The sequence below is a fragment of the Bombus vosnesenskii genome, unplaced genomic scaffold, assembly GCF_011952255.1.
Source record: "Bombus vosnesenskii isolate JDL3184/JDL3185 unplaced genomic scaffold, Bvos_JDL3184-5_v1.1 scf7180000013355, whole genome shotgun sequence".
NCBI classification, from domain to species: Eukaryota; Metazoa; Arthropoda; class Insecta; order Hymenoptera; family Apidae; genus Bombus; species Bombus vosnesenskii.
The window spans coordinates 1,722,863-1,750,001 of NW_022882990.1; the positions used below are offsets into that span (position 1 = coordinate 1,722,863).

The 27,139-nt window shown below is 33.8% G+C and overlaps 1 protein-coding gene across 1 annotated transcript in view; it reads right to left on the bottom strand.

Annotated features, from left to right (window-relative positions):
- The window catches only part of LOC117237080, a 76,814-nt gene that overhangs the window by 25,178 nt on the left and 24,497 nt on the right, over nt 1–27,139 (bottom strand). Inside the window, 3 exon segments of the mRNA XM_033500694.1 lie at nt 13,958–14,368; nt 15,469–21,193; nt 23,048–23,469. Coding sequence (XP_033356585.1) covers nt 13,958–14,368; nt 15,469–21,193; nt 23,048–23,469 — 6,558 coding nt within the window.

Consider the following 27,139-nt stretch of genomic DNA (forward strand, 5'->3'; position numbering starts at 1 on the left):
CAGTTTGACATCATTGAACGAAATGTTACAGGCTCTTATGGTAAGTAACGTTCGGCTCTTTGAGCAAAACATCTACAAAGTCCACAAAAGAGAAAGCATCACCAAAACTACGAAACAAGGGGCAAGGGTTGCATAATTCGCGGAGAAACGGTCCGGACATAGGTCAAATACGCGCCATGTTCTTATATACGCGCCTTATACCATGACTAGTAATTTTATATGACGATTCTCACATTCTTATTACATAGTACAATATTGATACATATTAATACATACAGCGACAAAAAGTTTGGAAACTTTGAAACATTTTTCACATGATAATAAAGCATAAACTAATAAAGATATTAGTTTTACGAATTAATAATTTATTTGACTATTTATTTTTCACTATTTATTTATTTTTCACTTGATAATAAAGCATAAACTAATAGAAATATTAGTTTTACGAATTAATAATTTATTTGACTATTTATTTTTCACTATTTATTTATCTTTCACTTGATAATAAAGCATAAACTAATAGAGATATTAGTTTTACGAATTAATAATTTATTTGGTTATTTTAGAATAAAACTTCCAAGTATATACTTTTCCTTGATATTATAGATTCTTAGAATCTCCTACTTCGGATGAACCTTTTAAAATAATCAGACGATCATGTATTCGAAGCTTTTTGCGGTAATTTCACATAAATGCGTTATGTAGTGCAAATATCTTTTCTTCTATCTATGGAATAGTCTATCATACAATCACTCTTGCAGTGATAAATTTGAAGGCCTTTCGGTTGTAATGACTCACGAAAGAGTATTTAAACATTTCATCATTTATCATTTTCATCAATCGTAAACTTATTATTTTCATTTATTGTATTTACCACGTACCACTTAAGATAAACTTTATCTAGTATTTAAGTGTATCTGTAAAATTCATACTTTGCTTTGTAACGAAGAATGTACAATGTATGTACAATATACTTAAGATCGCCTTAATAAAAAAACGTGAAAATAAAAATAATTGCTTGGCTGATCTGTTTTACACAACCCACCTTCAAGAACCATATTATTTCCAAACTTCCTGCCGACAGTGTAGATTGTATATACATGCGCATGTGTTTAATCCATTTAGTGTGTTCTACAAAGGAAGATAAGGAAAGAGTTGTACGAGCTAAAACGTCCTCCGGTTCTTATTGTTGTGTTTAACGTGTAAGTGAAATTGCATTGTTCGCCGCCATGGTGCCGACAAATTAGTAGAGCAGAAGAACGATCGCGCTTGGTACCGGGAAGTGATGTTACAGAAACTTAATTTCTACTTAACCGTTGTATTTAATTGCTTCGCGGCGAACTTGATCATATTAACTGCGCAGGGAACGTACAAAGATATTCATTGTTCTTTTCTGGTTAAACTATTGTACGACGCGGATAATACGGCAACATTTTAATCATTACCGTTTTCGGCGAATAATGGTAATTACAGCGATGAAGATGTACTTCTAGAGGCACCAGAAAGCGTTCATTTTGAAAGTGCTTTCCGAAACGAAACAAAGAAATGAAACATTTATACATGAGAGGTATCTAAATAAAGATGTATCAATTAAAGATTAGATAACGAGAAGGTGAACGAACTTGTCGGATCTTTAAAGTGAATGAACTTTTCTTGTTAATGATAAATCCTTGGGAGAGTGTAAAGAAAATTAAGTGATTGATGCGAAGAATAGAATAGCTTAAGTTAAAATGTTTACGCTGGTTCATGGAAAAATAATTTGAACGCTTGTAGAAATATTTTTAATGGAATAAGCAAAATACGGATTAAATTGATCAGGTGAGATCGGATCGATCGAAATTTTTTTATCAGATTTTTGTTCATAAATCCGTCAATGAGTGATCCATCAAATCTTCTAACTTTGCTGAAGGTGATGTTGGAAACTCCGGGAAGAAAAGTTGACAAGAAAATCACGATAGCCATGGTAATGTTACCTTTGAACATATTATACCAGACGAAAAAATTATCGATTGGCCTATTAGCAACAGATTAATCGAAGCTGATCACGTTTCATAATTCACTTATACTTATTAGTTTAACTTTAACCACTGAAACTTAGGATATTTTTACAAGAGTACTTGTAATGATTTAGTTTGATTATTTTTGCTGATCATATTCATCTTTTGGACGATTCACTGAAATCGAATTTATCTTTTACTTCTATAAAAATGAAAGGAAAAAAAATTAACGAATTAAAAATCTAAAGTAAGATTAGGATAAGGATATTTCATTATTCTGATAACTACATTGTTTAATATATTCAAGTCGAAAAAAATTCTTTGTCTTTATACGTCAATATTTTAACCATAGAATTATGAACGTTTAATATTGTTCATTACGCGCTTCATTAAATTTTATATGAATGCACAGCGTCGAGTTGTAGGACTTAAATTTTTAGAATAATTACTTGTGCTTTTTCTATGATAAAATAACGCCGTGTGAAGCGAATTAATCAATGCTAGAAAAAAATAATTATCTTTTTGAAGAATAATGTACACTTATGCTCGAAAATATTTATGTACAAGAATGTTCAATAAATCTTCTGAAGTTGTATTTGAATTTATAGAAAAACTAAACATATAAATATATATATGTCTCATATGTATATCTCGCATTTACAATTGACAATTACTAAATAATAGCCGATTTATGTTGATAAAAGTGTATAATGTTTGGAGGGATTTGGCCTTTTAATTATTAAATACATAAATATTATTGTATTCGTCTTATTCAAACCTTTTTATCAATATCTTAAAAAATAATACTTTGACAAATATATTTGTTAAATCTTTTTATATAAAATTATATCGAAGATTAAATAAATATTTTATCTTTACAATTATCTTTATTAATATTCTTTGGTTTGAGAGTATTGGAAAATATGCAAAAGTAAATTAATTAAATATTACTGTTTTTATAAATACATATTATGCGATTGAATCTTATACAATAGAAGAAAAAAAATTATATTGTATTATCAATAAAAAGGGAACAAAGAAGACAGGGAGAAATGAAAACAGAATTAGAACGTATTTTGTTAGATGTGTTCGCTTCAAACTAAGTTAGTACAGACAGAAAATCGATATACGAGCATCAGTTTGTTATGATGAAAGCAAACATCAACTAATTGTGTGACTTTGACCACAACCGCTCGCTTAAATAAAATGAATTTTCAGGTGTTACACGATTGTGCGCGAAACACAGATTCGATATTTAACTTGAATTTAACTTAATTCAAAACCGATTTCAATTTTAAATCATCTGTAAAACAAGTTTCATTCTGTAATAGGGAATACTACTTCCTGCTAGAGAAATATGGTTATGGATAAATTATTATTTAGTTCTACAAGTATAGTCGAGAGTTATGTTGCAGTCTTTATGGCGGTATTTATACGTTAATTTATTTAGATTATTAATTTAATTTATTTATTTAATATAACTAAACTGAGGAGATTTACTTAATATTAAAATACTATGGTTCTCTAGTAATTCTTATTGTCTAAAATTGCATAGTAAATTCTTGGCTTTGAAATAAATTTTGTACTTTTATCATACAGTCTCAAAAGTATCTAATTTGTATTTAAATACTACATTTCTTAATTTATATTGTAATTTACGTAATTGGGCAATGTACATGTACTATGTTTTCGGCATTAAATATAAATTAGTCTTTATATACTGAATGTGACAATAGCATTAGTCAATAGGTTTTATATGCGTAAATTTTAATATATGTAATATTAGGTATTTAACGAAACAAATATTCGTTAAACAAATATATTACAATTTGACTTATCCTAAACATATTAGTAACTAAATAAACATATATTTTTTCTAAAGAAATTTCCTTGTATCTCATTTTTAGTATGGTATAGTGTTGTTATACTGAATTCGTAAATAAATAAATAAATAAATATATAATATATTATATTTATTTCATATATATATATATTTATTTATTTATTTATTTACCATTGAATTTCTTCGTCACATAAGAAACGTTATCCCCGAATTCAATATAACGACACTATACGATACTAAAAGTGAGACACAAGGAAATTTCATAAAAAAAAATGAAAAACAACGAAAAACGTAAAGTATATATGTGATTTCAGTTACATGTACATTCAGTTTATGTATACATTGTATACATTCGTGGTGTAAACATAGTCCTGATTGAAAAGTGTCGCTTATTAGACTTACTTGCGAAAAAGAAGAAAGAACGCAAAATAATATTCCTGTGTTTGTTCTCCTTGTCTATCACGGGTAAGTCAAACAAAATATTTAAGATGTTTTATACACTACTTGTTTTTGGACACAACTACCGTATTACCTTCTTGTAGAGGATAGAAAAGCGCATTGACTATTGTATACAGAAATATGTAGTTCTATGTAAAAAAATGTCAATATCGATGTCCTTGAAAAATAGAGAAGGTATGACCTGGAAAGGAAAAATGACGAATCATGATATTTATCGTTCTGAACCATCCAGTATTTTCCTGGAATAAATACAATTTTTTGTATTTAAACTAGCTAAAATATTAAGAAATCTGAGATGATAAAAACGCTCTATACATTAGAAAAGAACAGCAGGGTTAAGAGTCAGTTAAGAGCGTTAAATTGTCGGTTTAAAAAGACTAATATATTAATAGCTAATATCTTTGATCCATTTTCATGATATTATAATAATTGATATCGAACAGCGTATCGTATATTGAAACTTCATTCAGGAGATCGGTGAGTTGCAGAAGAGGCTCGGCTAGAAAGAGTTATACATGAATAATACATATCCATAGATATCCAGATAATAGAAATGAATGATTACGATGTAAATAACCAACGTAAACGTAAGTGGATAGATAATGGTATAAACTCGTAACAAGGCAAACCTAAGGTAAGTAGGATAAAGGCAGAAACTTCAGAAGGTTGACGAACTTCTTTTGTGGAAAAAAGTATAATGAGTATCATTCCGAGGTAGAGCACGCGATCTTACTGTTTACGTAGCTTCAGAATGGATAACAAACAGCTTATATAAGCTGTGCAGGATTGTTCTGTACTAGAGTTTACGTATATTCGATTGAAGAATGTATACATTCTGAGAACTATGAAATCCATCTATTTCTTCAGGTATAAATGCTAAGATATAATCTATCTATCCTTTCTTATCATAAGTGTTAAACATAGATATTCATATCTCAATCAATACATAAAAATGTTTTGAGCATGTTGAATAATAATATTCAATATTGAATAATATTGAAGAGATACCGTACAAAATTTTAATCAAACACTACAACCACGATCTTTTTTTTAACAAGCTAATTCTTTTTAAAAATTACAGAACTCATGTAAGAAAATATTTCTCGCAATGACTCTGTCCGAAGATTTATGTTTTTTCACAGATATTCCACATACAAAAGCATAGAACAATGGACAAAGGATGACAGGAGAGTCTGCATCATGGACGAGATTACAAGACCCTTGTATTTTACAGTAGGATTAATTATTTCCGACAAGGTAAACACATCTGTACGTAAATGATTTATAGTCGGGGATTAACCGAGTGTATTAGTAAAGTGATTTTTGTATCTCTTACATGCAGCCTATAATTTCTGTCGAGTCCCTAACAATCTAGTATAATAATTGATGTAAACAACTAATTACGATAATTATTGAGAAGCAACATTGAGGAAAAAAATTTGTTATATAAGTGATTTATTATTTAAGTGATACAAGGAAGCTAACTGATTTTTGCTAAGTTGGTATAAACTGATGTGTAACATGATTGAAAATCAAATGAACGAGTTTAATTTTGTTACAATCAACATTAAAAATACTTGTTTTGCAAGGCAATTGTTACTACTCGAAGCCGTTTTCTATGAAAAGGTGATCCCCTTTTTCAAAGCACATGTCAAAATCTTCTACGATAAAAACTAGATACAATAAATCGATATTGAGTAACTAGTTGCGAGATATAAGATATAAGATATAAGATATCAGGGTATTATCGTGTTATTTTTGTAGTGAAATACAAGTATTATTAACGATTGAAGAACGAATTGATTCCGTAAGTGGAACAGCGTAGGTGAAATAATTCTGTTACTTTCTTGCAAAGCACAGAAGAACGAGTATTGTTGGAAGAAGAAACGGTCGAGAAAGGTTACTGTCTTCACGGGAAATGATTTGCTTCAGAAAATGGAATGTCTGGCAATCGTTCTCATACTCTAAGTAATTGCACAAAATTAATTTCCACTTTTCCTTGACTAGTCGCTCTTGTAAAAAGGAATTCGTGCTTTCGTTTGCTGATTGTTACAGTTACTGTAATTCATGGATGTTTGTCTACTCTTTTTAACTTATAGCTTAGATTTCGCAACGTTCCTACTCGCGTGTACCAGTTCTTTTAAAAGTATTTCCTGTGTTGCATAACATGATTTCCCATGTCGATTAAGATAAATTCGTAAAAAAGTATAGCGGCACATGAGCGTAAAAAAGTTCAAGTGGAAACGGAAAATTGGAATCTGGGAGAGACCCATATTATTGTACCTTTGAATACTAACGATTGTTTTGGTTTACAAGGTCTGTGTGAAATGAACTATGGACAGATTGTTATTGCCGTTTCTTGTAATCTTCAGCCAGAGTTACATAAGAAGGTTAACTTTTTGTGGCAACGTTCGTCGATATAAATGTATGAACGTGCTCCCTAAGACAGAGTATCGTTATCCTTTCTTCGATCGGCATAGAGCATTGAGCGAGCGACGATTACAACCGGCATACACTACCTCTTGTAATTATACTGATTTTGATACATCGGACTATTACGAATTCATCCACTCGTTTCTTTATCAAACAAACCTACACGTTTAACCCCTTAACCTACGATTTACGTTCGAGAATTTTGCGCCGAAAACGTAAAAAAGCTATTATACAGGGTGGTTGGTAACTGGTGGTACAAGCGGAAAGGGGGTGATTCTACGCGAAAACAGAAGTCGAAAATATAGAATAAAAATTTAAGAATTAAAAAAATTAAAAAAATAACGTCAATCGAGACAACGATCTACAGTGAGATCCGTTATAACGAGACGTGATAAAGTGCACGCGTACCGAGCGAAAATTCAAAGTCGATTTTCTCGAAAACAAAGCCTCAAACAAAAAATTTCTACTCTATATTTTCGACTTCTTTTTTCGCGTAGAATCACCCCCTTTCCGCTTGTACCACCAGTTACCAACCACCCTGTATATTATATTTGACCCGATCATCGTATTACGGGCTATGCCCGCAGTTGTAGGTTAAGGGATTAATTTACCTCAAAGGTAGTCCAGATGGAGCTGAATTGCTGATAACAATGAGACAGTTTAAATCATTATTTCATGTTTATCCTAACTAAAAACAAACGTACATTAGTTTTCAGTTTTCTACTTTATTTTTGCTTGCTTAGTTTATAGAAAAGAACATCTAATTAATTTTTTTTAATTTAATTAATTTTTTCCCTCTATATGTAACAGAGTCCACATTCTAAGATATGGTTACAAGAAATCGGGTTACAAGAATATCGTGTTATAAGAAGGTTTCCCAAACTTAGGTTAAATTTTATTAATTCGTGCTACATGGACACCGCTTTATAAGAATATCGGATTATAAGAGGGCGGTCTTAATTTTTACACCGTATTATATCGAAATCGTGTTTTCACGCCAGTACAGTGTCGTAAGAGGATTAAGTGTATATCTTTCCTCTTATATTTAAGTCTATTTACTTTCATACTAGATAAAACTCTATAAATATACCTCCATACCTATTTTATATTTATGTGTGTTTTTATCTTATTTTAATATTATCGTATTTCTTCTTAGGCAATTTAAGAAAGTTTTAATTGTTTATTTTATTGTATTTTAGTTAGATATTCCCCATAGTTTACAATTCACATTCAGCACGTCTTTAAAGTATACATAAAGAATACTTTCACATGGTAAAAAACGCTTGAAACAGCTGTTTTATTAGTTTTCATCCGTGCATGCCTTTTAATCGTGGTAAAGATTGTTATACTTTTATATATTTCATATATGTATCGATAACAGAAAAATTAAAGTCGCACGAATGCTGTCTTGGATGAAATTCAATCCATAAAACAAAATATATGTATATATTTAATATCAGAAATTAATGTGTTAATTATATATACGTACATGTAATTTAAAAAATTATTTCAGAGATTCACTACTGCCAGTTATTTAATTATTAACTATCACTAAGTGAGGATTAACAGCTACAGAAAAATAGATATAATAACCACAAGAAACATATCCATTACAAAGATTTCATTTTTAAGACCACGCTCTAATTAATTAAGCAGTTACAAATTAGAGTGGTCGTCTCGGTTATTGATCCGCGCGAGCCACGAATGCAATGGGGAGTGGCAGTGAAAATAATTTCATCAGCCTATAGAATGAAGAATGTCTGCCGTTTCTTTTCATATCACTGCTAGAATTATTTTCTAAATATCTTTAACTCTGTTACGCACTTTGAGTTCATTTTGATCAAATCCTATTCCTCTATTAAAAATCTCTTAAAGTTAAAGATAAAATGAACTTTATCGTTATTGATGTATGTAATTCCTCATTACAATTTTTTTCTCAAAATGTTGAAAGTCAAGTATTGAAATAAAAGATAAATATCAGGATAATTTTATCTTTCTTCCTAAGTTTATGGGAAAAAAATTTTATTCGATAAAATTCACCAAAATAAAATTGGGATATTATGAGGTGACAAAATTGATTTTTAATATCTAATCTGCAATAACAAAAGTGTGGTATTCGTAACTTGTCGAAGGTTGTGGAACTCTATCTTGTTTTTTGGGAAGCTCCTTATCTTCAGATTGTTCAACTTGCTGAATTACAAGTTACACGAAAGGGATTCTTCTTCTAATGACGCAAAGATCATCGAAATTATTCCAAACAGTAAATAAACACAATTTAATTAAAAATTAATTATAAATAGTAATTTCATTGCGAAGAAACTGATCATTCTTTTAAACAAATTTCACAAATCATCAAAACTTTCGTGATCATTCATCAAATTGAACGGATAAGTTCCATTATCATTATATCCAACTTATAATTTATTAATTTCATAAAAAGATAGTAAGTAAGTAGATATACATGATTCTTAGTCGTTCTTAAAAGTTATCATCAAAAGAAATCACACAAATACCGTCATATTCAATGTTATATGGATTTTCAGGACAGAAAAAAAAAAAATAAAAAAAAAGCTCTGCTCCCCAGAGGCTTAAACCCAAAAACCACACCATACAACAAAAAAATGTAAAGCGCCGACACATAATACAGCGTGGCTACGTCGTACCGCCGCGTATCGGTACCTTTGCCTAACATACCATTACAAAAATTCATGTTTATTTTGAATAATGCACTTAAACTCTGTATTTTCTGGCCAAATAAACTCCTTTCTAAAAAAAAAAAAAAAATATTCAATATTATACAACAGTAAAAACATTATTGTCAGCAGTAGTTATAAACTATACGAAACGATAACATTAAAACAAAATACGTATCGGAAATACTGAAGGTATGAGAGCCTTTAAAATTCATCCTATTATTATCAGAAATCTACCAAAGTGCCTAAATACTTATGGATAGTAAGATATTGATATGAATAGCATATTCCCGTCACACGATTTCGATAGAGATTTTGTACGTGACACGAATCTAGACCACCCGAGTTTGATCGTGGAATGGTCCCACGAACCACCGATTTGCGTGATCCAGGCTGAATTGAAAACGACGGAAACGCAGCTTGCAGCAGTGATTTTATCCGTTCTACGTTCTCCCTTCGCGTTAATGTCAGAACTTGTATCATAGTTCGGTTTTCCGTTATCGCGCGACCAGAATGCAAATGCGTGTGCAGCGAAACATCAATCGTAACATATGATAGTATGACGGCCACAGGCGTGTTATTAGAAGCACGCTTTTATATCGTGATGTTACTGTGATGTTTTGTTTTATAGATCTACCTAAAAAATAAAAGGATTTACATTTGTAAATATAATACGAAATGGAAACGAAGTATCGAGGCACTTGGACATGTATAATGTGATTAGATAGATCACAAAGTGTATACTGAAAAGTCTTATATTTTCTGTGAAAACACTAGATATTCTTATTAAACTCGATAATATATAAAAGGACTTAATAATATATATATTTATTTTAAAATAATTTCTTCAATGTAATAATTTTTCTTTTGTCGAACGTAACGTACATAGCAATAATGAGGCAGCTTTTAGCATAGAACGTACTAACTACACAATAAAATTTGGAAATATTTTGATTTCATAAAAATGGCTTTTTCGCCTTTTACAGAGCATAGAATTTTTATGACTAACTGTAGCTAATAGAAATAAAATTTAAGATATATGAACATATGCGTGCCTTGTTATTGAATTGCATTTAAAATATCTTTTGTATAGAGAAATGAATTATTTGATATCTAATGTCATCAACATAATGTGTCCAATAAATCTTGTTGAATGTTATATATTTTTGTTTGGAAAAATGAAGTTCTACACCATTACGCTGAAATTAATTTACAATTACAAGTAATTACAAGAATTTCTGTTTTTTCCAAAATTGTTATCTCATAGGTTAAAATTGATATTATTCGTCGATAATAAATACTATCTAAAATTTGGAATTGAAGAAATTCAATAATTTAAGTATACATAATATTCAGTGCTAGAACATATGACATGCTCAAAGATTCTTATAACCAACAGAATATATTACAACAATAGAATAAAATACAAAACATTGCCAAAACAGTAGCATAAAATAAAAAAAAATTGGAAGCGTTAGTGATACTTTTAATCTTAAGCGAGACGATAATCTCGAACAAAAGTAAAAGTTTGAAAATTCTCCGTATAATTTATAACCAAAAAGCAAATAAACTTAATATAATTTAAATAAAATACACTTTTCGATTCTAGATACACTACGTTCAATTAAAAACTCCCACTATCAACGACAGATACACTTTGAAGTGCTGGAATAGGAATCTATCTCTGTCCAAGAGAAACATTTAATATTTAAAATGATACATAAAACTCACTTGCGTGACACTAATTAAATTTTTAATATTTTGTCATAAATACCAAAATTGAATTTTTTTCAAACAGTAATCTTTTATGTTCCTCCATAATGAACATTAAATATTAAACTAGTAATAGTAAAACGAAAATAAGTGCTTTTATTTCACCACACATTCTTAAAATTTTCTGAACTCTTAAACGGTTAAACCTGACAATAGAATATGCTAATAACGCTAAATGGAACGACGTTGACTAGAAAGTGGCATGAAAAATGGATTTTAGCATATTACCGTCTAAGCGACGTATAATCGCACGTACGAAAGAAAAAAGTGACAGACCAGAGAAATCCGACAGTACGCATACGCGGGACACAACGTTGCACCAGATTATCGATTATTCTACCTTGGCTAGAACGAGAAGCAGAATGTTAAAGAATGAAAAAGAAGGGAAACCTCGTAATAAAACGGTTACACCTGTTACACTCCAGTAAATACTTTAAAATGTTCATTTACAAATCGCGTTCTACTTGCATCTATGTATATTTATGATCTTTGAAACCGAGCGTCACTGATAAATTTCATGAAAATAACTTTCACATCAGATCTTCTATCGTCGATTTTTGATACCACGAATTTTTTCTACTGAGATCGATAATAATGTCAGTAATCGGTATTATTTTTTGCAGTAAAAATTATAATTCTACATATTTTTAAATTAACGAAAAATAAATTAATGGAAATAATGAAATAAATTAATTAATTAATGAAAATTCTAGAAATTGTTAAAGTTTTTAATTCTGTGAAGAAATAAACTGCAAAGAATAATTTTATGAATATTCGAGTGGAAAATTTTTCTAAACTGTTGTTACCGAGTTGATTTTACATATTTTTAAATGAAACGAGAAATGAAACGTAGAAATCGTTTCTATTGTTACATTTTACAAAAGAGTAAATTGCAAGAAACAATTTTGTACATATACATGATGGAAAATTTCTTGGAACCAACAACTTTCGTAATTTCACTCTGGTTTAAATTTCACAAGTAATCGCGTTGATCAAACGAGGAAACAAATAAGAGAGTGTTGATTATTCAGCGAAATCGCGTGTAGTTGAGTAATTGAAACAAAATCAACAGGTATACATACATAATATGTGTCAAATGTATATGGTAAACAGAAAACCACGCTATATGTAACTGTTCTTTGGATAAACTTTGGAAGCACACGCTTTAGAAAAGTATTGTTACTTTATTCATAGAAATTTATATCTGCATAAAAAGAAATAAAGAACAAAAAAGAAAAAGATCGAAACAGAAATTATAAGGAATAATTTATTTTGGATATTTTATTTATTTTTACATATTATACCTATGATTTTTATGCATTTTTACACCATTAAATTTCGTATAAATACATAAAAATTGTTTATAGAATTGTGTATGAAATCCAATTTCATATAAATTCTTATGAATATATTATTAACTTATAACATATTAACATATTATGTTATCTGATTTAAAAATTATCTCAATTAAATCTCAACAAAGGGTACATGACACGCTGTATTTAATTTTCAACTCTCGTTAACAACTTTTAACAATTAACAACTAGCGATAAAACTTCATAAAAATTTACAAGTAAAACGTGTTTCGAATTTGTAAAACATTGGAATTGAAAAAAATCCCTAATACATCCAAATAAATTTTCGGCTATAAACCATAAGAAAAATGCTATTACACGATACATTTTGCTTTTCTCTTAGCAAGATATTATGGAGCCAAAAAATACTCTGATAAAAATCATTCTGGTTAGAGTATACTTATCAGCTTATCTTTCGTTCGCGAGTACCGTGTAAATGAATTTTCACTTTAACAGGCAGTCTAGTTTCAACGAAATCGTTTCAGTTCGATACAATTGCTTTCCCACTATAGTGTACATATACCAACATCGATTTCGTACACAGATTTTTATAGTGTTTCTTCTGCTTACGGCTCCTACTAATTACTTAAACGATCGCATATTCATTATCCTAAACCTTTTTAGTTTGTATCCGTGTATTCATTGGTTCATTTACTTTTTCAGTTACCCACCGTTCAGTCTTCTATTAAACTATTCGGTTTCTAGTAAAAATAACAATATTAAATTTAACAATTTTTATCTAATATGTATTTCAATTAATGATTTTGTTGTTATGTTTCGACTATTTCAGGGTTAAGTTTCTTTTTTCGCAAAACGAATTTTTTCTTTATCAATTATTAACAATAGAAACACTTGTTTTCTTGTCTTTCAAAGGAAACGCAATTCACTAAAATTTAAGATCGTATTTTCTGAAAATAAATATTTGATTGTTGCATAAATCTTGTCTGCCTCTTGGCTCGTATAAGTTCAATGTTATAATAAGTATAACATTGCTATATAATTTGATGATAAATCGCGTTTGTAGAACTTATAGAAAGTGAGAATGATATATTTTCATTAGTCTTTTAATGGTTAGATGAAATTAGGTATGTACAGTCAAAAGTGTTTTATGACAAATCGGACACCAACGGATTTTCGTCTGTTTCGAACACTACAAAATAGTTCGGACGTAAAGAATTAAATAATTTTGAGGTCGTAAAAATGAAATAAATCCTTCTTCTAATGAGAAATACAAAAGAATTTGTATGAAAAAGATAGATTTTGCAAATGTGATAGTGATAGACACAGATTATGTAGCAATCCAATACATAAAATCGTTTAATTAGTTAATAATTTGTTAATGTACAATAATTGTCATCTGTATTTTAATCGTAAATCGTGAAGACACATAAAACAGTGACTTACCAGGTGTGAGAGACATAGCCTGTTGCCTCCTCGATCTCGAATTGTCTCGTTTTCCAGCGGAAGACTGAGAGCCCGAAACTTGAAGTCCTGGAGCACTAACCGCACGTTTTGGTCCGCCGATAGCGCCAGAAACGTTGCTGTTTCTAGCAAATCCTGGTGGACGATATCTGGCAGATTTTACACCAGAATGCTGCGGTAGGAAATGATAGACGCTATGTGCTTTGTGCATCGTCGACGAAGACGTAGTTGACGTCGTCGTTAACCCGGCTGGTGCTGTGGAAGCTGGTAAACGCGGTAGAGAATTGGTTGCCGCTGTTATGGCGGATTGCATTCCGCGTGGAAGAGTCGTTGCCCGAGATTCACCCGTATATTCTAGTTCATCTTCGGTGTCCTCGTCACCTGTGGATGTCTCTGTTGATGTATTATTTTGGATTTTAATATGGTTAAGATTTTTAATTGGAAAGTGTTTGAATGAAAATAAAAAATGTATATAAAAGATGAAAGGTGTAAATTGTAGAAGTTGTGATTTGTGAATTGATAACACAATAAGAGCCAATTAACCCTGGAACGGTACAATGTTCTTCTTTAATTGAATTTCACACTTTTTGAACACTAATACTTCATTTATACGAACTTGTCGGCAAACGAATAATTTACGTAACTGAAGGTCATGTAATAGCAATCCACTGACTCGTCGAACAAAAGTGGATTCAACGAAGAAGAAAAAATTTCTTTAATAATTTGATAAAACACTATCGAGTATGTAATTTATGGTTATGAATATAGGAATCTTTACTTAAAATTAAAAGATATTTAATTAGATATATATATATACTATATACTATATATATAGAAAATTGAAATCGAACTACTGTCTTATAAAGCTTGTCTTACTTTTTAGACAAGATTCAAAATTTTACTGTGTTAAACATCCTCTTTACAATCTTATTCTCCCGTTTGTACTAAACCAAAGTGACTCAATAGAATATATTAACCTTCTAAAATATAATCTTCTTTCAAGTTTCATTTATTTACCAAAGATAAGCAGGTGTAAGTGAATAGGCGTATTTACTATCCAAGTCAGGTACACAATCACAAATAGCAAGAGATTTAGTTAGTATATGTACAACTGAAAAAGTAATTCCACACTTTTGTGTAATGTTACTAATTTGAAATTAGCTGTAAATATCCGAAATTACTGCAGACATAGCTATAACATTTAATTGTAATTGATAATAATTCTTTATTTAGATAGATTCTTGATTAAAATTTTCTGAAGAAACAAAGGAACTTGAATACGCAATGATTTTAAATTGTTGGTCAGTCGCATATGATCAAAAATTGAATATAATCGGTAATAGACTTATCATATTTTTCCCGTGTGGTCTTTATATAATAATGTTAATTCATTAATTGTCTTAATATACTTATATATATATATATATTAATTCAATTAATTAATATATAATACTGATTGATGTATTTTTTGTAAAATGATATAAAAAATTTACCAGATTCTCCTCTGGTATTGGCATCAGGAACGGAAGACCTTCTCCTGTTACTCCAGATCCTCTCCTCCACGGATCCTCCGCATCCACTGGCAGCACCTCCACTTCCACCACCAATGGATCCACAACTTCTAACTCTATCCAACTGTTCCCTCGAGAAACTTTTCGGATTGAACAACAGATCTCCGGCACTGCGGCGCTTAGCAGCCATGGCCAAGGCGTTAGCACTAACACTAGCACCGACACTATCTCCGGAACACGCCAGGAGACTCAATTTCGTCCTAGAATCCGCCGCCATTAACGCAGATTCGAAGCTTCCGCGCCAAGAGAATCTTTCGTAATCACTAGCTTCACGTTCTTCGCCCTCTTGTCCAGTTGAAGCTGCTGGATGACTGTTAATTAGCAATAGAGGATCGTGAGACTTCGATCTGGGTAATTGTAAGTGCGTCGACGAAGGAGCATTAGTTGAATCTGATGTAGAATCATCGTCTTCTGTAGTTGACGCTGAAGACGGTGTACGATGATGTTGCGTGTAGCGTCTCCAGCTCGAATGATGTTGAACAGCTGGTCCACCTTCAGAAACCTCATGCATTAAAGCAACCAATCGACTACCGATATGGTGCATCACCTTAGCAATTAACGGTGGACTACTATGTGGTGTCGAATTGGCGTCGGAGCTTGCACTATCACCGGCCATTTTCGTGAAACTCTGAACCAGTTTCTGATACACAAATGCGGTATCTTTGCCTAGGCAGGGAGGCTGCACTCCAGTCGGTTCGGTTTTATCTTCCCTCTCCTTATCCAGCATATTGTCACCAGACGTGGTATCGAATTTACTGATAATCTGCTGGCAGCTTTGAGAGATCTGTTCCTGCAGTGCTGATCGACGGCCGCCCGCTGCGCCTTCCAAATCGGAGCTGGTATAATCCGAACTGTCGTACGAATCAGACCACGTGTCCTCAGAACTCAAGTATTCAACGATCTCTCGTACTTGTTCGTCTCGAATTCCAGGCACGGTTTTCATCAACCTAGTCAGTTCGTTCTCGAAGTATACCAATTGTGGCGGTTTCGTACGATTTTGAGAACATAGTCTGGCTTTTGCGGAGTAACCAGGTAACCTAGGACTTGGGGCGGGTGAAGCCCCACTTGAGTTTGCGCTGGAGGTATTCTGATTCTGTCCGTTCGAATTTGCAACCATCGTTTTGAAGAACTGCCTCATTTTTGACATCATTAAGTTTGTTTCCTCGTCGCTGGACCAATTGTTGAAGCTATCCTTCCTCGATAAAGAAGCGTTTGGCAAGTGAGGCAGTGTTGTATGGCTTAGGTGATGATCTACTTTAGCTGCGTTTCCTTTTTCAACTTCGGAGACACCTTCTATGGAGGTTTGACTCGTATCTTGAGCATTCTCACCGATCTCGTTATTAGAACGATCTTTCCCAGTTTCTTGACTGAGTTCCGTACCGGATTGGCCATCGTCAGGTAGTTTCTGGTGTTGTAACAGATCATCGCAGCTTCCTACAAATCCAGAGTCTCGCGATTGTTGTTTCGATCTTTGATTGTAGCTCAGAGACTCTCCCGAACTCATTTGTATATTTCTATTTGAATCGATCAGCGACGCCGATGTTAACGAAGCATTAACAGCAGTCAATGGAGAGGAAGAGGAAGACAGGATACACTCTGGTTGAGGAGTTTTTGCTCTCTCCGAATCTTCCGAATTGATTGCTTCTGCCTCGTTCTCCATCACTACTTCTCCCACCAAAATCATTTCTCTATTCGGTTCTGGCGTTTTGTTTCTGTCATCTGGAACACGTGGACTCTGCGTTCCTAAATTTCTAGGCTTCTTTTTCTTTCGTTTCACGGTATCAAACTGTCCATCGGTTCCAAAGGCTGCAGTTTGACCATCATCCGCTCCATCAGTTTCAGTGGAAGAACCTTCTGATTGGGTTTCTTGTGCATCCTGATTTAAACTCAGATCTTGAAGAGAATTCTGCGAACTCAAGTTCTGTGAACTTTGAGTAAGAGCCAATAAATTGTCCAAAGAGGAGCTGTGCGATCTACCGGTTCCTCTGGCGCGAACCAGTTTCTTTCTTCTCTGCGCTTCGGGACTTGGTCTTCCTTCTGAATCACTGCCTACTGAACCATCTGAGTCACGTCTATCCTGATCAAATCCCAGAAACTCTGATAGAAAGTATTTTTCGAGTCTCGAAGAATTCAAAAATCCTTCTCCAGAATTTGATTTCTCTTGATTCTGTCCATTCCCTGGAGTTTCGTCCTGTCCCAGGGATTCCAAACCTTCGGAATAGATCGACGAAGTCTCCGAAAGACTGTCAACTTCGCGGGAACCCATGCTCGAATTATTACCATCTCCTCCGAGGCCAAAAAAGAAATATTTTTCCAATTCAGAAGCAGATGGAGGTCTTTGTTTCTTGGATGGACTACCTGCAGCCATGCTAGGCTCTGCTTCGCTTTCCTCGCAAGATTCTTCGACGATCGTGTGCAAAGTGAAGTCGATAGCCTGTCTATGGTAACCACGAAGTTCCTCTTCACGATCTCCAAGGTTATTCGCTTCATCCTCGGAGCTTTCTTCGGTGGCTGTCGTAGCACCAGGTTCGTCTTCATCGTGCGAAACTTCTTCTACCCATGAATCATCGTCTGCCAGACCTTCCTCGAGGATCACGACCGCACCGCTGGCGGAATTGTCATCGCAGGACTGCGATGACACACGTGTCCGTATTCCGTCGCGCTGTTCGCCACCCAAACGCTCCTTCGTATCTTCATTTTCCTGTCGACCGCCGATTTTCGTCGCGTTTTTCACCGACACGTCGTCGCTTTCACTAGCACTCCCGACACTCAATCCGCTGTCCACTTCCGCTTCCGAATGATTCGCAGTTACACTAGCCAACCGTTTCACCATCAAGGGTTTCCTCGGACCCTGACCATTCTTACGATGCGGTTGTTCAGACACTGCTTCCAGCGCCAGCTGGAAATACCCAGCTAGACCCTGGCTAGCCGTATGCACTTCATCCGGCTGTAACAAGGTCGTTGTGTCCGAGGTGATCACACTCACTGGCTGATACGAGGCTTCCTGAGTGATCATCACAAGGCTTCTATATTTGTTGCTATTATTGTTGCTGAGATTGTTGTTTTGTATCGTTGGAGGAAATTGTTGACTGATTGAATCCTTCGTCGACGCGGCAGGAGGGAATCCATTCTCCTTTCGAGTAGACGGGCGTCGCTCGACTGAGCGAAACCGTGTCGATCCCCCTTCTATCCCCTCCGCGATTCCAGCGGCGCCACCACCATCGATACTACTACTACATTCACCACCTCTACCGCGAACTTCCACTTCTCCTACCACCTGGCTGGAAGCAGGACTCTCGCCTCTCACCAAACCACCGCTGTCATGCGCACTTTCCGCTTTACCTGCGCTGTCAGTGCTACTCTTGAACATCTCTTGGATCTTGTTGGTTATCATGTCGCCCACGTCAGAGCCCGCTGATTTCAACTCGATTCCATCGTCATGATTCAGGTCGTTGTCTTCCACCACACCATCTTTGGACTCCAATACCGTCGATTTTCTTGATTTATGTGCAATGGATTGATCATCCTCCGTTGCAATTGTCATCGAATCACTTTCCGTGCAAAAGCTTGCGACACCTTTGTCGTTCGTATAATCCGACGATTGCTCAACGGTTGTTGCCTCGCGTTGTGCGTTCCATTTCGCTCTGTCCGATGCGGTAACGTCAGGCTCCTCGCAATGATTGTCCTTGACTGTTTTCACGGTGTCGTTGCTTCGTAGATTCTGCTGCCACGGTGCTCTTTCCTCGTTTTTTTTATTCAATCTTGACAGCAGCTCGTTGTTCGTCGCTGAAAAGGAGAACTCGTTGTTCTCAAAAGACGAAGACGCGTTGATGGTCGTGACTTCGTACTCGTGCAGTTCGTCGCTGCTCACCTCGCTGCTTGTTGTATTCGTCTCGTTGCTAGTAAAACTTTCCGACCCTGATGAAACGTTCGTAGTGTTTAAATTCGAATTCAAATCGGTTGGTGCGTCATGCTTCTGATTATCATTGTTGTGATCTACATTCTCCACGGTCATTATATCTGATAAAGTGTTATCGATTTCACGATAATCGCTATTACTTATTTCATTGCAATCAGTACCATTCTCGGCTCCGGGAATTATCAACGGTGTCAAAGCGTGAAATTTCGGGTTCTCTTCGGTATTCTCGACAGACGAACCAGTATCGTTTACCATTTCCTGTCCAGACATTTCTAATGAGTCTGGAATTATATTTAAATCCCAGGTGTCCGTCGATGACAGCTGCGTTTGATTATCTGAATCCGTATTTTCGGTATTAGACGGTATTTGGTCTGATAACATGGATTCGTCAATTCCTGGACTATCCTTTTCTATTTTACCAAACATCTTCTCCTTCGTAATTATTTTTTCTTTTTCTGCAATATTTTCAGTGGTATTGTTGAAAATAGCGGGCTCGATCCTATCAGGATCCAAGGTTTTTATAGACTTTAACTCTATCTGATTTTCTGAACAATCATTGTCGCTCGCAATGTACATCTCTTCAGGCATCTCACGCTGTAATAACGATAGAGATATTCGTTTATCATTACTCATTTCCAAAGTGTGCCTCTTTCCACGAGACTTTCTTTTCTCATTAATGTTGTTCACTCCCTCAAACTTATCATTAGCTTCTGAACTATCATTTTCGCAAATCGACCTTTTCTCTTTCTCTAAATCTTGCTTGTTATTATTTCCTTTATCATTATCATTATTCGTGTCTTCATAATTCGCATCTTCGCTAAAAAACCGCACATACTGCAAAACCACAGGTTCCTGATCAGGAAGAGCCTTGACCCTCTTCAAGGTGATACCATCCTCAGTAGCAGAATCTGAATCTTCATCTTCGTCTTCATTATCCTCTATATCGTTATCGCTTGTAAGGGAATCATCGTTAACAACGAAGACTCTCGAGAACCTATGAGAAGAGGAATCTTCTTCCAAATCGCTGCTATCCGCTGAAGATCGACCAGAAGAGCTACCAGAATCATCGTGCTGGAACATGCTTTGTCCCCTTCTGCTCTCGAAGGACACGCTCACGGAATCTAGACAATCCATTTCCTCGCTTTTCTTTGTCTCGTTCGTCTCGTCGTTACTTTCTTGTTCTTTTCCGGCCTTCGATTCGTTTAATTTGCCACATCCATTCGTGGAAGATTGCTCTGCGGTTTTCGATTCATTGCAAACGTCCAACACAGCTTCCTCTATAGATTTTGTCGTACTGCTTACTGCAGCGTCGTCGTTTTCATCTTGGTTGACATGCAAGCTGCTCACTCGTTGACGAAGTTCTTCTGTCGATGGAACGGACGAAGCTTCAATGGTGGAGCCGTATAATGGCGGTGCTAGAATTTGATCAGGTCTAAAAGTACAAGTTGTCGGATCGAAGACACCAGTTAGTCGTGGATCGAGCCTGGTTCCGTGTAGAGGCTGGTTGAATCGTGGATGCCAAGCGAACCAGGGTGTAGCTGGGTCGCCTCTCAACCTCAGTGTTCCTGGTTCCGCGTGAGCATCGTTGTTACGGCTTATCATGGAGGAGGCAGCTGCTGCGAAGTCGCTCGTCCACAGAGATGCTGGAACTGGTACCGGATATGGCACCGGCACGGGGATTGGTACTGGAACTGGTAACACGTTCGCGCTTCGAGAACCTCCACAGGCCTGTGCAAAAGAATAATGAAAAATATAAGATTTTATATATATTTAGATTCGTTTATTTATTTATCATTTTTCTACGCATTGCTTATATAGGTATACATATGTATGTATACCTATCGGCTATAAATATCGATTACATTTATTGAAAAATTTCAATTAATTTTATTTTGAATTCTATTTTACATGATAAAACATGTATGATCCAAATGAAGTAACAATTTATTATAAAATAACTAAAAGATGAAAGCAACGAATAACACTCAATTTATATGAAATATTAATACATGTTTCAATATTTATAGTCAGCAGTGTTTATATTCATTAATATTCGAATAATACTTCTTTACAGATTATTTCATTTGTACTATAAAAACTAGGTAAGAGTTCCTTACTATTGTAATACATACGACACTTTATAAGAACAATCAATACTGTTTTGATTGTATTACTGGTTATAAGTTGTATGTATCTTAAATTGAAATTATTAGAAAAAAAAATATGCATTGTCTATTAGAGACGTTCGAATAATTAAGCGATAATATATTTCAAAAATATATTTTCTTTTTATTGAAATTGCAAAATTGTTCACACTTTGTATGAGTCGTTATGGCAATATTTTTGCAAAATTTCCGAATATTTAATGTATATTCCGCATGCGATAGCGAGTTCCTATCTCACGTCTATCATGAAACTACGAATTGGAAGAGCACTGGTAGTCATAAAATTGCGTTTAAATAGACACTGGTTGCTTTTACAGATTATTGTCAGATGTCGATAAGAGATAAGAATAGACAAGAAAGTGCAAGGGAATTACATGAAATGATATCGAGCTACTTAAATTTATCTTTATTTTAAAATACAAACACGGAATGAAAGTTACGCAATTAAATTTTTTATAATATACAGCATAATTCGTAATCACATATTTTGCTTCACGTGATAAACAAAATTATTATTGGAAAGATTTGTGGAGAAGTTGAGTCGATCTTAGGACTGATACAGAAGTAGTTAAATCTCCACAAATCTTTGTTTCGTTGTGAAATTCGAGGTTAACCGAAGGTTACCTTATAGATCGAATTCGTCTTTTTAGTGACTACAACATAGTAGTAAAAAATATGAAATATCATTTAAAAAATTCGAGATCGAGAAATAAAAAAAAATTACAATATATTCTTCTCATCAGTCCTCTCGAATACAACAAATTTCATTTGCAACATTTCCTTATAAAGTCATAGATAACGAGTCATTTCAAGTGGTAATTTTTACTGACTCGTCATGTATATATCTTTGGTTTCTATTTTATTATAAATTTCTCACATCATTCACGTTGCAAGTATGTGTATATCTTGTAACCAAGCTATGAATGTTTGTGCAGATTGATGTTTTTATGAGTATAACCGAGGAAAGCTAAGCAAAATGCAACGTAAACAAGGATTTATTTCTTCTGTTAGATATTATAACGAGTATTATATTTTTGGTATATTTTATATTTTTGCATGTTGATGCATCATATGCATTTTTGTATTTTTACATTCTTCATAAATGTATAAATATGTGCAGCCTGTGGAAGGAATATGTGAGACGAGTGATATAACATTTATAATAAGATAATTAGAAAATAAAATTAGCGAAACTTATTCTGTAAAACATGAAATAAAGTAAAATTATAGTTTTCCGATAAAAACAACGAGTAGGTGACCACCAGTATATCTATATATACAGTCCTCCCATACATCTCACGATATTTTCCTAGTTTATACTTTATCCCTCTCTGACTCAATCTTCGATAAAAATCTCACATGTAATCGAAAAACTCTTATCTCTGCACCTGAATTCGACTTTTACAAAACGATCTACCTGACAAGCAGTGGAACCACGTCCAGGACAACAGCTCCAGTCCTGGCTGGTGCTAGTTTCTGCGCCCACGTTGCTCGTGCCGATAGTGACAGGTACACCGGCTGGCAGAGGCAAGGATCCGCTCTCAAAGTAATCCCAATCGCAGTCCTCCAAAGATTGCGTGTGGCTGCCAGCACGTGGCAGCCCGTTCAAAAACGAGGAACTCGAGCAACTGCTGTCAGCGTCGTCCTCTTCACGACCAGAAGACGAATCCGAACTGATGAATACCAATCGTCTGTAGTCGACCAATGGCTGATCCTGTGGCTGACTTCCGGTTGGACTGTGCTGTCTTCCGTCACGCCCGATCACGTGTAGCGTTTGGAAGCTCTGAAGTTCCTCCGCGCAGCAGGTCCTCGCGTGCGATCGTCCCCTTCGTCGAGAACCTTTTGAAAATACACGATGGTTTGCGTATCATTAGTTTACTCGTTGTTCGATAAGTTCCAGATCAAAGAAAAAAGTGCTCCGATATCGTGACTTATCACTGGTATTAGCAATAATTATCGCTATTGATTGAAATGTTATCGCGTAGTGCACACCGTTATAGATCAACCGGTTGCAAAGAATAGAGCTATTGAATACCTGGAATAGAAATCTATGAAAATTTGTCTTTTTAACTGGGATCTTTAAGCAGAATATCGCTATCCTTTCGATAGGAAGAAAGTAAACGAGCATTTTCTATAAATGATGGATACAAGTATTTACATGTGTGTGATTATTTCATAGACAAGTGGAAATAAAGATTCATAGGAGAAATATGTAGTGTCTTTGAAAATATATAATATTCGATGCAAAGTATTTTTAATTATTCCGCAAGCAGTTTGTTTTTCCTTTAGTTTGAATTAAATTTTTGCTTTTACTTTCTTTTAAATTAAAACTTGATTTAACATTTTGTGCAGTTTGAATTCGCATATCGTGATTTATCACGAATCTTCTTTAAGATTATCCATTAACATTCTTAATGAATTAAATTAAAAGTATGTTTTTGGACAGAATGGTAATCGTTTTTATCGTACTTACTTTTTCAGAACTCACATGCAAATTTGTCATTTTTTGAAATAATAATGCGTTAACACATAAATTTATTTAAAACATTGCTAAAATTGTGTGCACGTATAAATATAATTATTTTATGTTGATTAAACTCTGAATACTTTTGAATACTTTGAATACTTTTTTACACATTTTATTACGGGACAATGTTACGATTGAATAAATACTTCTATACTTCCAGAAAAAATGTATATCCTATTTATGTACTTAATAAATCGAATTAATATAGCGAAAGACATCTTTGTAAAAGACTTATTTGTAATCTACTTGTGACTAGGACATCGATTGTTTAGTGGAAATAATTAATTTATTAAAATCGAGTTAGTCCATTTGATTGTTTTACCATAAGGTGTATCGACAAGTGAGGGTCCTAAATAAATATTTCATGAAGGTAACGAACGAATTACTCTTAGCCGCTAATGAGCCGCAGGCGGTATGGTAGCATGACTCAGAGGTTGTGCTATTGGCAATTATATATGTGACGAAATAAACAATGATTAAAACGAAAGGTTCAGCCATTTATTGGAAATCATATTACTTTCACCTCATTACTATATTGTTTATAGCATAATAGTATATAGTATAACGTAAGTTTTTAATGAAGGAAAGGTAAAATGATTTCGAGTAGATGGGTGAACCTTCTTTTTAATCTCTATTCGTTTCGTCACATGTGTAATAGCCAATAGAACAACCTCTGAATCATATTCTCATGTTTACAACACGATCGTTGACTAGTATTTATTTTTTACTTGATGCATGATTTTTCCATAACAAACGAATTGTACGAAAACAATTCTGGTACGTTCAAAATATGTGAATTGAAATATGGTTTGTAAGATCGATGAATTTGTTCCTTTATGCTCTGAAAGGATATCAAACAAAAGATATAAGGTACTATGAAAAAAAAAATAATCTTGAAAGGTATAACGACGTTGATAAAACGAATTAGTCTATAATACGTGTGCCACAGAACCAAACAATTTATCCCTGTACCGTTTTTTCACATTATTAATCATTATCGAGATATAGCTTTGTAACAGATACTCTGAGATAAGAAACTCTGTATACAGGGTGGTTGGTAACTGGTGGTGCAAGCGGAAAGGGGGTGATTCTACACCAAAAAAAAGTCTAAAATATAGAATAAAAATTTTTTTTTTAATTTTTCCATCGAGACAACGATCTACAGTGAGATCCGTTATAACGAGACGTGATAAAGTGCACGCGTACCGAGCAGAAATTCAAAGTCGATTTTCTCGAAAACGAAGCCTCAAACGAAAAATTGTTATTCTATATTTTCGACTTCTTTTTTCGCGTAGAATCATCCCCTTTCCGTTTGTATCACCAGTTACCAACCACCCTGTATATTCTACTTTTAATTATACTAGAAATATAATTATTTGCTGTTTATTAAAAATTATTTTCATTATTATAAACATATTGTATTTTTTGCTTATTAAATGTTTCTTTTAACAAAACAGACTAAATACTTTACAGTATAATCTTAATTTTTGTTCTCAATGTTCCCTTATAATTTGTTCCTTGATGCTTAACTAATACATAGTAAAGTGTAACATGGGTTGTAGCTCAGGAACAAGAAGTGATCGGCTTTTCGGTAAAGTTCCTGTATTCCTCCAGATCGAGAAGTTGGACTCGTATTGTTACATATTTCTAAAGTACCGTTTGGATATATCAAATTTGTGTAAATTCTAGAGGACACGCTGTTTATTACTCTCCTAATATTTTAAAATTCCCAGTCAAAAATATTCTTTCTTTGCGATTGCGCTACAAGTTTACCGACGAAGACCTCATACTGTTTTGTGTGTTCCGAACGGAACAATAATAAATATAATATGTTTGATACACAATTATTCCAACTACATATCGCGTTTATTAGGTGTCACTTAATATAGTGAATTGCAAAAATACTAAAACATGATAGGAGACTGAATGAAATAAATTCGTTTAACCGAATACGTTTTCTTGTTCCCTTTCACTGAAGATAGCTCCTTCTCGATTCTGTCGTTTATGCTCATGGAATAATGTTTATAAAAATCACAATACCAATTAAAGATCTATGTTTATCTGGTTGTAAAAGTTATTTTCATTGAGATAATTATCTTGCTCCATACCAAGGAAAGCAAGTTATTAACGAATGAACCGAAGAAGAACTAAAATATAGGATCTGTTTCCTTGAATTATAAAATAGATTCACTTCATGTCCAAAAATTTAAATCAAACGTTATAACTGCAAATTTTTTTAAACACATCGATCTGTTCTAAGAGCGATAAAACTATAATTATAAAACCTATAATTATAAAACCTATAATAATTATAAACAGTTACCTAATTTAAAAGAAATTTTAGAAACTAATCTTTTTCTCCGAGTTTTAATAAAAAAATAAATTTCCTTTTAATACAAAATAACAAGAACTAAAAACTAGTTGCACTTACATCAAGATAGACAAATTTCTAAGTTTTTAACATTGTATCTCAGAGAATGAAATCTCGTAATTTTCCAGAAACTCACTAAATCCATATTTGTTTAAATTTCTTAGACCACGATCCTCTATATCGATCGTCGCGATTGCAACTTCGCACAATCCACGTAACACTAGGATAGACATAACTGGTGCATGTATGTGTTTTTATTTTACTTCTTGATTTCTCACAATAGATAAAGACGACACCGTGGAGGTGGTGATTGACGCGACGAGAGACAACAAGAAGAACTGAACATTGTTGTACACTGCTGACACATTCAGTGTCCGCTTTTTACGCACTGATGAATTACCTGGTCAATGGCACGAATTAATATTTGTCCACGTGCATATGATTCTCCACGTCCTGTGACCATGTTCAGATTCCAACATGAATGCTTGCGTTCAGATCCGCGTACATGAGACACCAGAACATGGAAACAATTACGAGGAAATAAAGGAACAATAAGGAGCAAAGAAGAAAGGAAGAGGCAAGCGTCGTAAATGAATTATGAATGGATATGG